Raw genomic sequence first — 15,978 nt, 5'->3', positions numbered from 1 at the left:
CTGAAGGCGATGACCAACTTGCAGTCATTTGTTTGTCGACTTATGATCAGCGCTTAGATAAGAAAGTCGATAAACATGTTTGAATTTTTTTACAATAAGATCTAAAGTGCAAACGGTATGGTATGGCAGCTAGCTAAAAAAATATCATATCTTTTAATTGATAGTTAGCTGGAAATCTTGTTCTTGTACCTCTTTTTTAAATTAACTATTTTATTTACCTAGCAAACAATAAATATTCTAATAAGATATATGTTTTGAACTCGTTGTTTACCTAGTGGTGATTTGTCCCTACCGTATTTTTTCGATTTTAATGGCAAAAAACGCCTTTGCACTTATTTTGAACGTCGTACTCTTTTCAGCTCTTCCAGGCGTTCCGTTAGTTGGAGAATCGTGAAAAATGGGATTAGCGCGAAGCCTGGAGGGGGAATTCCTATATGAAAGGGGCGGGGATGCTCGTCGGAAATTTTTAAAAAGAACTCCTTAAATAGACAAATCTGGGTGTGGCTCAAGCTTTTCTTGTCCCCTAAAAGATAACCGAAAGGCTAAGAATAGAATTAACATTTATATATTTCCTCGTGTGCAGCCCCAAACGAGACCCTTTTGGCTAAAAATATAAACGTTTTGCCCGGAACACCCTAAGTGAGATTAAAAATCCGAAATTTACACTCCTAAGCGAGACGACGAGCACCAACGCTCCTTTCATATGCAATCTATGCGGGGGCCTGTTCCCACCCCCACCTTGGGGGTGTGTTTTCTGCTTTCGAGTGATCATGAGTTGAAGTTCGTTTCTCTTCAACCGAAACATACAGTTGTTTTCAAGTCTAAAAGCTGATCAATTTACTTCATTAAAAAGCCCAGGTACCTTGTAAACGAGCTTGAAGCGCGAGAAGGAAGTGATGTGAAGCCCATCACTAAGTTTTTCAGTTTTCTTTTTGCTTCTTTCCTTGCGTTATTTATTGATACGCGCCGTTGACTACTGATCCAGGATCTACAAGAGATCAGGCACCACTCATCGGCTTGACACTCTTGCAGATTTCAATTAAACCTTTAGCGTGTATTCTTCTGATCTCTCCGACACTGTCGATTCCATTAAAGGACAAAAGTTTAGATGTACGTAGATAATACTACTATGGTGTCAGCTAAAGCTAAATATGGGAACTCTACCCGGGGAATGGACGGGGCAAGGGACAAGTCCCCCCTAACCCGCCTAGCCGTACCCCTACTTATTCCTCAAGCTGAGAACCCGCACGCACTTTACGTAGCAAAAACGTACTGCAATAAGCCCAACCCTGTTCATTTTAATGGCCCCCCTCTCTGCCCAGCGCCACAATGCACAAGCACTTTACAGACTTAATTTTGTCAAACAAGTGAAAGAGCTTTATGTTGAACGAATGTTTAATAAAACAGAAATAAACATAAAATAGTCTTTAGAATTTATTTTTATGTGTCCTAGCTAGTATGTTTTGAAAATATGCCCTCTAAAGCTCCCTTTCTGTAACTGGATTCGAGTCCGGTATCAATCGCCCAAGGCAGGGAGACTGGAAACCACATGATACATGAAGTGTTACATGAAGTGCTAAACGATATGTCGACCAACTTCCGCCAAAGAATCGAAAGCAAGCCATGTAATGTGAATGAGTGTGAATGAACATTTCAATAACGTTTTTAAAACCGCAGTGGTTACTTCCGCCCCCTAAATAGAACAGAGTGCAACAACACAACACTCTACTTTGGACAGTACTCAAGAGAACCCGGCAGACGGCGACGAAAAAATGGAAACTGACCCAGCTCAGAGTTCTGTTGTTGAATCTGCAGATGTAAGCGGAAAAGGCGAGGGAAATGCTGACTCAAACGAACAGACAACACAAGATCAGGCAAGAGAATTATATTTTTTGAGCATAAGATCGTTTTAGTTGTTTGCAGAGTTTTCTTTCCTTTAGAAGTGATTTACATTGCAGCTTATAAGCTGTATCATAACAAAATTAATTTGCAAATGAGGAAATTGCATTATTTTTGTGCTACCCTCTATAAATCATGTCTTTACTTACTGATATTTAACAAATGCACAGTGAACTCTTCTACATTGTATGAAGCCTTAACAAAACAATTGCCTAATATAACAGTAACCTTTGCTTATACCTCAAATTAGTTGATGTGGCCTAGTTCTCACATAGTCTTTGTTTCTGTGTAGATCAGCTTTGAAAATTAAGTGTGCCATATTTAGTACCAATACAGGGCTGCAGGGCCGTACCTAGCTAGGGGGGGGGGGGGGCAGGGCTAACAGCTGCCTCTGCCAGGAAAAGTAAAAAAAAAAAGAAAACTAAAGAAAAAAAAAGAAAAACTAAACTAAAAACAAACAAACAATTCCCCCCCCCCCCTCCAAGGAAAACTTGCCCCCACAGACCAAAAATCCTAGGAACGGCCCTGCAGTATATTATATGCAACAGGAGCTTTAAACCCGGGCCAACAAGCCAGTTTCTCCTTGTTCTTACTCAGTAAAATGAGAGTCTTTGGAAAGCAGTCAAGTAACCTTATAGGGGTCACGCACACGGCTAAGGTTTGCGTGATTCACAGCCTATTGGCAGCTGGTTTCAATCATCTCCCATGTTCAAGCAGTAGGAGATGAGTGATGAATGAATGACATTGGGTTTCAGATTTAGCGGTCTGGGTTTGAGCACTGGCCTGAGTCACTGTGTTGCATTCTTTTTTGGCTAGCAGCATACTCTAAAATTGACTATCTCTACCCAGGAGTATAATTGGGTAACTCAGTGAACTACAAGCGGGTAACTTGTCAAATTGCTATGGTAACCTGCATCCCATACAGAGGGTAGAAGCCACACTCCTAGTTTAGGGTCTGTTATAGGGGGTTGCACATTCTGCAAACCTCCATATTTTGTTCTTCCTAGACTGCAAATAGTTATTGTTTTCTCCTAAAGACCAAAGCCACCATAAATTCTTGGCTGTAAACTGCAAGATAAACAGAAATGTACCTGCAAACCGACACTCACAATTGGCTTACCAAACCGCCAGAGCATAAAAGTCGCTTTAATAGTTGCATACGCGGTGTAGTTGCCTTTAATTTAGGATGAGCTCCAGCAGTTTGGGGCAGCTGACCCTTAGGCTAGTGGGACATTTATGTACATTAGTATTCAAGTTGGAGAACTGAAAGGCAGGGTAGAAACAGAATGGTGCAACCTTTTGCAACTACTACTGCAGTGAGCAAAGATAAAAAAAAATAAATCCTTATGGTGTATGTATGACAGTGGTGGTACTGGTGGTGGTGATGATTATGTTGATTTTTGACTATCTGAATAAAAAAGCTAGTTATTACATATACTACAGTATATACATGTGGGATAAATTATTAAAAAAGTAATGAAGTTTAGTTTTTCATCATGATGGTGATAATATTTTATTCCCTGTGACAGCCTGTTTCAAATGAAGCCGAATCTGCAATCACTGATACTAACCTAGGAAGCACCAAGGAGTCAGGCCACGAGGGAGAACATGACACAGTATCCACAGGCAGCCAAACTATTAAACAAGCATTGGACGAAGAAGCCCCGACAACAAGTTCAGAAGAAAAACAGCCCTCGCCCGGATCAAAGGATAAAGAAACAGGACCTCCTCCTTCTTTTAACACTGAATCTTCTTTAGAAAAGAAGGACTTGCTGGATCACATAAAAGGAGTTATTTATGGAAACTGCATTGGAGATGCCATTGGACTGTTGACTGAGTTCATGTCTAAAGCAGAAGCTGCTTACGTAAGTTGCTATATAATTAACGCCTGAGTGGTACATGGAGATTGGGTGCCTAGAAACCTGGGAGCTGGAACTGCCGGCCCCAAACACAGTTTGCCAGAACACCCGAAAAGCCTGCCCTAAGCACGCCCCAGCCACAAGCCCTGTCTGCCAGCCCTTGCCCCATACATAACTGAATAAAACAACATGTAACTAAATAAATATAAAAATAAAATTAAGGGGGATGTGGGGAGAGAGTGGAAAAATGCCATTGAAAAACCACACACAATTTTAAAAGGAATGCCTGGAACTCTACGCACAGTAGAACTACGAGCACAATTAATGGCGCATGCATACAAACAGGACTGCAAACCACTGACCGTGAGTAACCTTAGCCTATCCCCATACAGCACGTCTAGCAAAGTGGGGCAAAGACAGCCCAAAAAACTTAAGCACACTATGCTATTAAACAGTACTTACAGGAATAATCTGGAACCTAAGCTTGGCAAGCTTATTGACCACCTAGACAGCCGACTTCCTGACCTTATTGTTAGTTATATTCTGTCTAGTAAATTATTAAAAAGTTATGTATTTTTTGAAAATTTTATACAGCTCCATCTTTGATCAAAACATAAATTAATTAAAAGTGACTAAGTGCAATATTTCTGTGTGATTTTCTTAAGATTTATGGTGGTGAATCAAGCAAAGGCAAGAGGGAGAAACTCATGGAAAAATTTACTAAAAAAGAAAAGAAAATGCCACATTTAGAATATGACATGAAATATGATGACTTTCATCGAAGCAGATGGGAGACTGGAGACTGGACTGATGATTCTGATCAAATGATTTTGATTTTACAATCACTGTTGGAAAATGATGGCAAGGTTAGATTTAACATTAATTTTATGAACTAGCTTACATAGCAGGCACCTGTGTAGTTTTTGATCGTGCTTGGGAAACGTGAAAGGCGCGAGACAGCTTCACAAAGGAAAAGAGAGAGACTGGTCACAAAACTTCCCACAAGCACGATTTGAAAAGCTCTTTAAATTTGCAGATGCGCATGTTTCAATGTTTACTTCAGTTAATAGATGACAGTTAGATTACATACATGTACTTGTAAGTCAAATTTATACAACACTCAAATTTCTTTTGACAGCTCTACTAGATACATTTCTTTAGCAAAGCATCTGATAAATCCCTCAGAGCGTTCACGGCCAATCAAAACTTACCTTGTGGCCATTTCAGCCAAATTATGGGACAAAAATCGTTCTGGAAGGAGACATAATGGCTTTTTGTGGGTTTCTGGGCAGGCACCTTCTTGCTTTTTCCCTTTCGTGGCCGCGCCCAAAACTACACAGGTGCCAGCTACAGTTGTCTCTCACCTTTAACATAATTTTCCAAATACGTAACCAAAATTACACAGGAGGGGGTGGTACCCTCATTATGAACAAGTAAAAAGCTGCTCAGAAAAAGTTTTGTACGAAACCACATAAGCTTTGACAAGCAATCCAAGTGCCCAAGGAGTGAGTCTGTACCATAGGGGGGGGGGGGGGGGCACTCTGTATGTTTTTGGGTGGGGATGTGCCACTGAGACTCTGAAACCCTTACCCTATACCAGACCAAGTTGAGCTGATTTTGTAGCCCTATACTAGACTAGGAAAACCATCTGTCAACAACATTGCCAGGATGATTTATGTACATTTAGGAAATTTTAAAGCCTCCTTTATTCCTATTCTAAACTTAATTTTTCATACCACTGATCAGTTTCCAGGCAAATGATACCCTATTCTAGACCAAACCCTCCATAGTGGCACATAGCTCGTATACATGTATGGGAGTGCACCCCCCCCCCCTGAGGTCTGTAGGTGGGTTTAGGGGAATGCCCTTCCTCTTCTCTGCTTCCAACTATATGAAATCTCAGTCTATACCCTTTTATTCACTTTAAGCCTCAAAAGGTACCAGTACCTAACTTGTGAGATAGATGTACATGTATCTACCCTTTCATTCACATCCAGTTTGTAACAGGTACCTTTTTCAGGCAGAGCCTTCCCACATAGTTCATTATAGGGGGTACCCCACCCCCCTAATGATAATAAAAGAGTAACATAGAAAAGACTAGGTATTAGTCACCACTTATAAAGTGTCTCAGCCTAGTTAATACATACTGTGATATATTTAGCTTGAAGATACATTTTGTGTCATAATGATCACATTGTCACAGATTCTTTAAAATTCTGTCGCTGAGATTTCTTTTGTTGGCTTGCAGATGGTACCTGTGGATTTTGCCAAAAAGATGAGAAATTGGAGCAGGAAAGGTTACCCAGAGCTTGGTGACTTGGGTGGAATGGGTATTGGTCGTACTACATCTTTTGTACTGCACCATCCTGACTTCTTAACTGATCCACATAAGGTATAGCAGTCAGTCTGTAGAAAGCATTAGCATACTATACTCACTACTCGACATGCTAAACAAAAAAGATGGATCAAAATCCGCCAATCACAGCCCACTAGTATGACCTTCTGAACTTGTAGGCTCATTTGCATGAAACCAACACCAGTATGTATCAGTTTTGATTGGCTCATTTCAAACAGCACATTGAAAAACGAATTCAAAAGATGGATGTAGAAAGAGAGCTATGCACATGACACTGAATGTGGGTGTAATAAATCGGTTAATCCACTCATGACTTGTAAAGTCTAGTTTACGAGGCCCACATTGAGGCCAATGTAGGCCTTCAGTGCAGGTGTTATACACTGTAAGTTATTTCTTGGTTTCCGTAATAAGGCATGCTGCTACCTGTAGCTGTTGTTCTTTGTACGCTGAAATTTGGCCTTCTGATATCTAGGCTGTGCATTTAATGACTGTTGTTTATTTGTACTTAACATTTATTCTATGGGCACAAGTTGGATATGAGATGGTAGATAGCCAAAAAGGCTCGTAGCGCCATGTTGGCCATAACTATCTCATATCCAACAGTGCAAGTGGAATAATTGCTGTATTAAAATACCCAAAGAATTGCAATATTTGAGCTCCTTGGCTGATCTCGTTAATGCGGAGCGGCTACCATATTTGTGGTCATTGGTATACATGTTGTATGAGCTTATATACAATGTACAGATACATTAATTTGTACCATTGTCTGTTAACCAATCAAAACTCAGAAATTGCAATAATTTAACATGTGTACCATGGCTAGTTTTTAATAAACAAATTAATGTATACGTGCCGACACAGCCTGAGACGAATGATTAATTGTTATAATTTGTTTATTTTAGGCAGCAGAATACGTGTGGGAAAATTCTGGTCGTCAGGCCGCTCCAAACGGAGGTGTAATGCGAACTTCCATTCTTGGAGTCCACGACTTTGGTAACATTGAGAAAGTGATAGAAAACACCAAAGCAGCATGCAAGGTCACACATGCTGATCCAAGATGCATTGCGTCCTGTGTTGCCGTGACAACAGCAGTAGCATTGATGTTACAGGGAAGACACTTTGTGAAGGAATCTAACAGCTATGATACTGAAGCAATCATGGGAGATGCATATGATTATGCCTGTGCGACACTTGAAACTGTTGAACAGGTGAATTCTTACTCCACTCGCGGTGTAAGGGGGCTCTCATGCTTGTCAGAAAGTTTGAATTAAACCCTTGAAAGGAGACCAATCTAGGAGAAGCTCAAGTTTTGTGGATCGCTAAAAAATACCAGTTTTCCAGGTAACATATGGGACGTGTGACAGTTGTTGAAATTTTGATGGTTCGTCTGTTTCCAGTGTACATTTGGTCAGTTTTTTAGAGAAACATGTTCCCTTTTCGAAGTTAAAACTATGACCATAATAATTTGCAGTTGTAAGTTTAAAACCGGTCCAGACCAACTTGAAATTCTTTCTGTTTTATAATTTATAACCAGTCCTTGGTGTCCCTCTCTAGGAAAAGGAATTAAAGAAACACATGTTTGCCAAGTCATTAGATGATCTCAAGCTGGATGAGGCTGGCAAAATTGGCTACACGTACAAATGTTTAGGGGCAGGATTCTGGTCACTTAGGCAAGATGACTTTCGAGCTGCCTTAGAGGCAGTAACATTTGAGGTGAGTGAATGAGCAAAAAGGCTTTAATTTTAATGGAGGACTAAAAGGGTCTGTGTCACGGCTGAGTTTAGTCTATTTTTTTAAGTTTTGTAAAATACACGCTAGGATCTTAATTTTAGCGAAGACATTACTTCTGTGGCTTTATAATTATATGACATAACCATAGCTTCATTTCACTTCGTTATACATACAAACAAACAAACAAGAACAACTTTGGAAACTGTTCAGCCTAACTGTTTTTAAAAAACTTGTATCGAAATCTGTTATAATACTGTATTCTTCAATTTTTGGCCATCCATACCTTCTTTTGTATTTGCTGTGTTACTGAAATGTCCCTTAACTGTTTTAGTAGTTATTTTTATATTTCACTCAGTGTGGTGTCAATTTTCTTATGTATAAATGTGGTCAAAATCCGTTACAAAGTTCCTTTAAACCTTTTTGTGTAAGGTTAGAGAAACATGACCCACTTCTTCTACAGTATCATGCGCACGCTATGCGGACCTATTTTTCTTTGCAGGCCGGTGATGCCGACACTAATGGCGCTGTAGCTGGAGCTTTGCTGGGCTGTAAACTGGGCGCCAGTAAACTGCCTGACTCATGGCGTGATAAACTGAAGCACAAAGACTGGTTACATGGACATATTAGCAAGTAAGCTGTCTATAAAAAGTTAACGAACCAATTATGTACTGTAATCATCAGAAACCTTGATACATGTACCTTTCCAGAGAGTGCAGAAAGTTGTGGTCGCTGACTGAAGAACACAACCTGTAGACAAAACCTGTACACAGTACAAATATATTAAGGTGCAGTCAGGAATGGCATGCGTTGTTTGCATTAAATGTTTTTTTTCCTTAAAACGTACATATAAATTATCGATAAGAGTTTTACTCAGTGTTTGGATGTCTCCGTGACATCAATTTTAAGTGAAGTGACAAAATAAAAATTCAATTTTTATTTTGTCACCACTTGAAAACAGATGTCACGGAGACATCGAAACGCTGTGCGAAACTCTTATCGCTAATTTTTTATTCCTAAATGTTTGTCCAAATTTAATCTCATTCGTACATTCGTTTTCCTTTCCCCAGCTTCCTGTCTCTCCTTGGCCTAGATGACTGAAAGGGAACACAGCACCTGGCATTTGAAAGTGGTGTATAAATTTTCAGCTGTGTGACTTTAACATTTGCCAAGAAAGGAAGTTGAAATCATTATTTTTAATCAGGGAATCTTCCTAGAAAAGCTTAGTAAAGCTTGCTAAGTTCTCCTGCCATTAAATGTAAATTAACAGATAATAAGAAATTATCAAATTAGGACTATGTTAGATGTGCTCATTGGAGCAAAACATTTTAAAAATGATTTTGAGTTGTTTTTTATTTCGTCCAAAAAAATACGTTTTAGTCGTCATGAGCAGTGACTGAGTGAATGAATGAATGAATCAGTGACTCATGTATGTATGTCGTACCAATCAGATTGGGGCTACTATAAAGAACCAATCAAATTGCAGCTTGTTAAGGTGCATCGAACGTAAGAACATTTGCTTCTTATTGGAGAACGGCCATCTTTGTTCTTCTAGAAAAGAGTATAACAGGAGCAGGTATTCATGTATTGGTCTTATGTCACTATAACCAGAGGTGAATTTTATGTAGTTGAGGCCAAGGTTTACCAAAAATTTTTTTCTAGCACTGTAAAAGTAGAGATTGTCTTATGTCACTATAACCAGGGGTAAATTTTATGTAGTTGAGGCCGAGGTTTACCAAAAAAAATTTCTAGCACTGTAAATGTAGTGAACAAAATTCATGTGCAGCAAGCTAAAGGTGGGGGTGGTGGGGAAGGAGGAAGAAAACAATTACAATATCAGCTACATGTTATTGTTAATGAGTCGGTGCACGCACATTGCATTGTGGTAACAATTGCTTTGTTTTTCCTGCAAGGAAATCTTGCGAGATATCCGTATTTTTAGTTACAAGTGGTAATTTGTCCAATCATTTACCGTTGTTCCCACGAGGATAAACAAACAAGAAGCCAATTTAACGCACGTGCAGTGATTGATGTTTCTTTCTTAGTATGTCTCCAGCAGCATTGTAATATCGTGTTTTAATGAGAATTCTTACAAAAGGGAGTGTTAAAGTACTGATATTTGCCGGAGATTTTTTTTTTAAATAGTGATATGGAAACCCTTCAAATATTGCTGTAGACTCCGTGGCGGCGAGTTCAACCGCAAATCAATGAAATAAGACTGTGCGGCGTCACAGTGATTCTTTTGCTTTCTTGTTGAGCGAGTGACGAAAGTTTGTCACACTGATTGAACTGGTGCTTATTTCACTGAAGAACCAATCAAATTACATTTACAAAATCGAATGGCATCTGCACTTGTATTTGATTTCTGTTTAAACATTTTAAACGTGATCCGTCTACGATTTAGCTTATACAAACAGTAGTTCATAACCAACTCAACTTGTTACCTAATGATTTTCATTGCCACCATAAAATCACTATAAAACACTGTCAAACATGCTCTTTTTTCCCACTACTAATATTCAATATCCAACAGTCTAACCACGATCATTTATTGGCCGCCACTGCCCCCCCCCCCACCCCCCCCCCCCCAAAAAAAAAACAAACAACAACAGCAACAATCACAAGAAAACAAAACAAACAATAACTCTTGTACGCATTGCGTGCCTATGTCTATTAAAAGGAAGAAATTTCATTAAGAAGTAATTAATTAACATAGATTTAGCCAAGCCTAAAAGCGGAGCTCCACACTTATTTTCTGGTTCTTAAATTTTTGTGAAAATACTCTCATTGAAAATACTGTTATTGAAGTTATTAAACGTACACTCCTCAAGATGATCCATAGCCGAAATGAATCGTCAACTCCAATAGCAGAAGTTGCGCTAACAACTGAGCAATACAATGGAAAACAATAACCTGGTCAGCGGGCAACTTCAAAAAAACATATGACCTCGATGAGCTGTACACCTAAGCCCGCGATATGGTCATGTGATACTGGTCAGTGAATGCCTTGTTTGGACTATATCATGGATGTCTAATTTTAAATATTCAAACCGAGGTAGACTACGAGCAGTCCCTAATTTTTCGCAGAGTCCGTCGAGCTTGAAGCGAAAAAATTACACATTTTTTTTCGCTATAAGCTCGACGAACTCTTCGAAAAAAAAATTTCGCTTCAAGCTCGACGGACTCTGCGAAAAAATAGGGACTGCTCGTAGTCTAAAACCGAGGTGGCATTCTTCTCCACCTGCGTGGGTTGCCTTGTGACTCCCTCCCCCTCCCCGAGAGTCTGTAGGCGCGGCCGGGCGTACGCTCACTCGATAACCAAAATTTTTCCGCTTTAAGTGCATGGCCACTATAAACAACATTTATTTTTATTATTTTTTCATGGATTTAACGAATTTCCTTACCCATGGTGCTCCGCTGGTGCGCTTTACGCGATGGAGATCGCTATAACTGAATTATTAAGCTAATGAAATAAATAATACACAGAAAGCTACCCAATATTTGTTAAACAGAATGCTGTTGAACAAAACTTATTAGTGTTTCCCCTGTTATAGGTGTGGTCTGGTTATGAACAATATACAATTTTGTTTTTTACTCTTCTTAAACAATACCTCACAACAATTTCCCTAGCAAGCGTTCAGCCATTTGAATTAAGCTGCGCTGTTTATCGTGCCACCTATCATAGCCTCAGCGGGACCCTAGATTATCCATAACCAGGGGGGGGGGGGGTGACTGTATTGTTTCCAGTTGTTTATTCGTGAACGACTCATCACTGCCAGTATGACGTCACATGGCAACGGGCGAGCGATTCTCTCGGTTTGGTCAGATGAGCGGGATTAATCGTGAGTACGCCACAGCAGAGGTCCAGAAAGGCTTAAGTTTAGTGTTTATATCGCTATTATTCGCTAATTCCTTTCCAGTGTTTACGGTTTGATGACTTAACTGTCTGTGTGTGTGATCTGTTTCTCGTTTATTGCGCCCGTAATCCTGTAATTTGGTTATTTTTTTTAACTTCTAACGGGACAGAAGGCCGGACCGCCATTTTGCTTCGGGTCAAGCGAAGTCCATCAAAAACATCCACCTTTTCACCCAAACATTTTTCTCAAATCGGCTTCATAATAGGAGGTTTTACTCCTTGATTATTAAAGTTTAATTTCTGTGTCGTTCTGTGTCACTTGAGTTAGCCAAACTTCATGCCTTTCCGTTTGAGTGCAAGGTATTATTTTTATCCAGAATATGTCAACACTCGATCGTTGCTTCGCGATCCCGTGTAGAATTTTTTTTCCATATCTTTTTTTATTCGCATTCATTCCCTTTTTGTCATGTACTTTTGTTGGTATCTGTGCAGTTCTGTTGTATTTTGTGGCTTTCCTTGCCGTGTTGGCTCTTACATTGCATTGATTGCATACCTCCTGAAAAAAAAAAATGAAAAAGAAAAGTTTACAACACGGGGTATTTCGAGTCGGGCACCCATCAAAGTGTTAACCCCGCCCGGCAGGCCTTAACTTCGGCCAGCTTGAATTGAGTAAGCGCTTTCATTGTGGTTTCAGCGAGAAAAAACGTATTGTGCGAAATAGACATGAGTTCAAATTCGTTTCCGCAACAGTTTACACCTTTCAATGTAACAATGTTGCAACTGAAGACAAGTAGTAAAAAAATTACCGATTAAAAAAGACTAGAGTAAAGTTGTTCTGTGTTGTTTTTCGATAATACCCAGTGAAAGCGCGGACTCCATCCGACATGGCCGAAATTAAACCCTGTCGGGCGGGGTTAATACTTGGATGGGTGCCCAACTATAAATTGACTATTGACTGCTCCGATTTTCACCTTTAAGGGGAAAGGAATGAAGATCCACAAATGCTGAAAGTCTGATACTGCACGTACATCAAGAGCCGTATATCCTGTACCAAACCTCCTATTTCTGTTACAATACAAATTAAATTCGCTGTGATAGGACCCTCGAAAGCTCGACCTGTTGACAGATCTCATCGAACATTCTACCCTTTGCGAAGGTGTTTCAGTTGATTTAAAAAAATGAATATACCGTCTCATCTACCAAAAAATACCAGAAGAGAGACGGTTGCATTCGCTAACATCTCTGCATCATCGACTTGAGTAAATGAAGGAAGGTAACGGAGGAAAATGCCACATTCTTAACTCGTTTCTCGATTGACGCTTTGCCCGCCATCTTTAATATCACTCATGCGAAGCGTGACGTCATACTGGCAGTGATGTTGAACCAACATTTTCCTAAGAGACACCTTCCCCCCCTGTCCATAACTCATATCTCTCCCGCAAATAAGACAAGCATTAGTTCCTAGGCTAGGCGGATTTTGAAATACTGCCACAAGCAGCTCTTCCCACAAAGCTCTGTTGAGCCTAGAACGTGAACAAACCAGCTACACGTCTTTGTGCTTTTCGTTATTTATATATATTTTCGTTATATATAAATATACCAGGTGACATAACTGTTAAAAAGTTATTCCTTATATGAACGTCAGTGTGGGTATGGTTTTTGGTGTTCTTGCATACACTGCTGTCTGACCTGCCTTTTGAGCAGTTTTATGTGGAAATGACTAAACAGGATGGGGATGGCGGTCAGGCCTGATGTGCTAAAGGAAGGGGTGGAACACTCCCTTAACTTAAAACGATGTTAATTGTTAAAAACGAAGAAGGTAAATAATTCTCCCAGCCTTTAGTCTTCTAAGAATGCTATTACATTATTAGACATTTCAAGTATACTAGAGAATAATAGTGACTGTTGTGACCTCTGTCGGTTATGATTTTAGATTTTTGATTGGAATAATCAATCAATAATCAGCCTCTTCTTTAGATTTTATTAACTTTAGATGTGTATTATAGGTTGGAATAAATGTTAATAGCAGCCTCTATGAGTTTTTCAGTTTGGTTTAGGTGTTAGATAAGTGTCCCCAGTTGGCTTACAAGTATCTATGCAGCTACATATATCAGACACCTAAAGTTATCATCTTCATCGGCATCATCATCATCATCATCATCATCTTCATCGGCATCATCATCATCATCATCATCATCGTCATCATCATCATCATCATCATCATCATCATCATCATTTGAAATAGATTGTTTATTCCGTATTCCGTATTAACGCTGGAAACTTAAAAATTAAACTCTATTCAAGCAGCGCTTTCTATCAAACTTGAAGGCCAGACTTCCTATGCCAAGGCACCGGCCCTTTGCATTTCTGTCCATACCAGATTTAGACGAACCTCGGTCCGCTAGCACCATTTTCGTCCCCAGAGTTGCTTCTCTTTCTTAGCCGGCGAAGCCCTTGCACGAGAAACAAGTGGGCCTGGGACACATGATTTGATTGGCTAGATTTAAACAAAGGGAAGCCAATGAAATCAACCGTTATAGACTCTCGTATTAATAAAGAAATTTTAAAACTGTCCATTTGATTGGCTCTTCCTTTTGTTAAAGTCGGGTCGTTTCAACCACAAGCCGGAAAGACCCCGCGTTTCCACCGCCGGTAGCCGTTTTGTGAGAAAGTGAGTAGCATTGCGTTCCTCGTTAAGGTAAGAACTTTTCTTTTTCTCGTCTTTTAATAATTCGTGGAAACGGTGAACAGTACGATGAATCAAGCGAATGTTAGCCTTAATTAGAATCCTAGTTTTCACTGTCACGCAACAAAAAGTAAAAACCGAAACAACTGAGCAAAATAGTCAAGAATTTGAATTGTTATGAGGATCTATTGCTAATCTAATAAGAACAGTCTCAGGAACGAGTATCAAGTCCATGTGGTATTTTGTTATCGAGTTATCCGTCAAAATGTCTACACAAATTTATAGATCTCATTATGAAAACGCCAAACTCGTGTTCTGCAGAGTGGCCCAAATATGGCGCCCGGAAATTGATGAAAACATTTGGAACCTTTACTATAAAAAGCGATCACTGCACTCTCCTGAACTGGCAAACATTCACATAAACACTTCTTCCCATACTTTAACTGTTCAGATTGCTAAAATTCACAGGATGAGTCATGTTTTGAAAAACATGCATGATGGCCTTCTGGCAGCCATTTTGATGACTTTATGCCGCGTGGCATGAAAACACCGAAATTTAAAATGCTTCATTAATTATTCTAGAGACGAAGGATGCCATCGAGCTTAAAATTTTCAGTAGGGAGTATATTTAGGACGTCTTATAGCCAAACAAAGATAAAAATTCAGGAGCCTTGCGACTTGATTTTACAGTTTTGATGATGTCACGTCAAAATTATCAGAAGAACGCCAAACACTGCTCACGATTAACACTGCAAATTGATCGAGGAAGAGTGTGACTAATGTACATATTCGGTATTTAAGGAGAAACGAGTGAAATGCAGTGCTAAAAGACTACAAAGACAATCAAATTTCGTCGTCACGACTTGTCGCTCGCAGAAAACCCGCCAAAAAGGGAGGCTGCTCTTAGGCTATGTAATAGGCCTTATTACGGTTTTCGACGCCATCTTGACGAGTATGCAAAGCGGGTAGAAATTACAGTGTTTGTATGGGAATCCGACGGCAAATATCTTCCACAAAAATTGAATTCTGGCAAAAGTTATTATTCGCCGAGTTTGAAGGATGTAGCTGGGCTAGAAAGCGTTCAGTTACGTTTTTAATTTACCATACATTTGTCTTTATTTTTTTCCGCATGGTTGACGCGGTTCGCGGGAAAAATATAGACAAATGTATGAAAAAATTAAAAACGTCACGACTGAACGCTTTCTAGCCCAGCAACAATCTTCAAACTTGGCGAATAAAAACTATTGCCAAGCATCCTAACTTAAAATTCATAAGTTCAGTAAGTTGTCCAGAATTCAAGATATTTGCCCTCGGATTCCCATACAAACATTTTAAATTCTACCCGCTTTGCCTACTCGTCAAGATGGCGTCGAAAACCGTGATAAGGCCTATGTAGTATGGTGTCGTTGAAGTAATTAGCTTGTGGAATATTCAAACGAACGCAGCAACTGCCATTTTATACTGTATGCAGGCTACAGCCTCAACTTTGCTAAATTTCCTAAAACCCATTTTCCTTTGCATGAGACATTTTTTCTCACAAAAAAGTTAGGTAAATAAAATTCGTGTTTGGTCTTGTTCATTTTTTTGTTCGATT

General features: G+C 39.5%; 2 protein-coding genes across 2 annotated transcripts in view; both read left to right on the top strand.

Annotated features, from left to right (window-relative positions):
• LOC144629069 (monoacylglycerol lipase ABHD2-like) overlaps window positions 1–15,978 on the top strand; it is a 155,964-nt gene that overhangs the window by 120,677 nt on the left and 19,309 nt on the right. The gene's annotated exons all lie outside the window — the stretch shown is intronic.
• On the top strand, window positions 1,597–9,137 carry LOC144629056 (ADP-ribosyl-[dinitrogen reductase] glycohydrolase-like). Its single transcript, XM_078487226.1, has 8 exons — window positions 1,597–1,874; window positions 3,429–3,764; window positions 4,424–4,624; window positions 6,007–6,150; window positions 7,017–7,322; window positions 7,669–7,827; window positions 8,345–8,475; window positions 8,913–9,137. The coding sequence occupies exons 1-8, from the start codon at window positions 1,773–1,775 to the stop codon at window positions 8,941–8,943; spliced, it is 1,410 nt and encodes a 469-aa protein (XP_078343352.1). The 5' UTR covers window positions 1,597–1,772; the 3' UTR covers window positions 8,944–9,137.

Source organism: Oculina patagonica, chromosome 10 (assembly GCF_052425735.1).
Source record: "Oculina patagonica isolate OP01 chromosome 10, crgOcupat, whole genome shotgun sequence".
NCBI classification, from domain to species: Eukaryota; Metazoa; Cnidaria; class Anthozoa; order Scleractinia; family Oculinidae; genus Oculina; species Oculina patagonica.
Note: the sequence above shows the minus strand (reverse complement) of the source record. Positions and strands in the feature narration are given on the sequence as shown.

Coding starts and splice junctions, on each gene's coding strand:
- LOC144629056 (XM_078487226.1), top strand. CDS start 1,773: ATGGAAACTGACCCAGCTCAGAGTTCTGTTGTTGAATCTGCAGATGTA. Junction 7,323..7,668: donor CACTTGAAACTGTTGAACAG/GTGAATTCTTAC, acceptor GTCCCTCTCTAG/GAAAAGGAATTAAAGAAACA. Junction 7,828..8,344: donor TAGAGGCAGTAACATTTGAG/GTGAGTGAATGA, acceptor TTTTCTTTGCAG/GCCGGTGATGCCGACACTAA.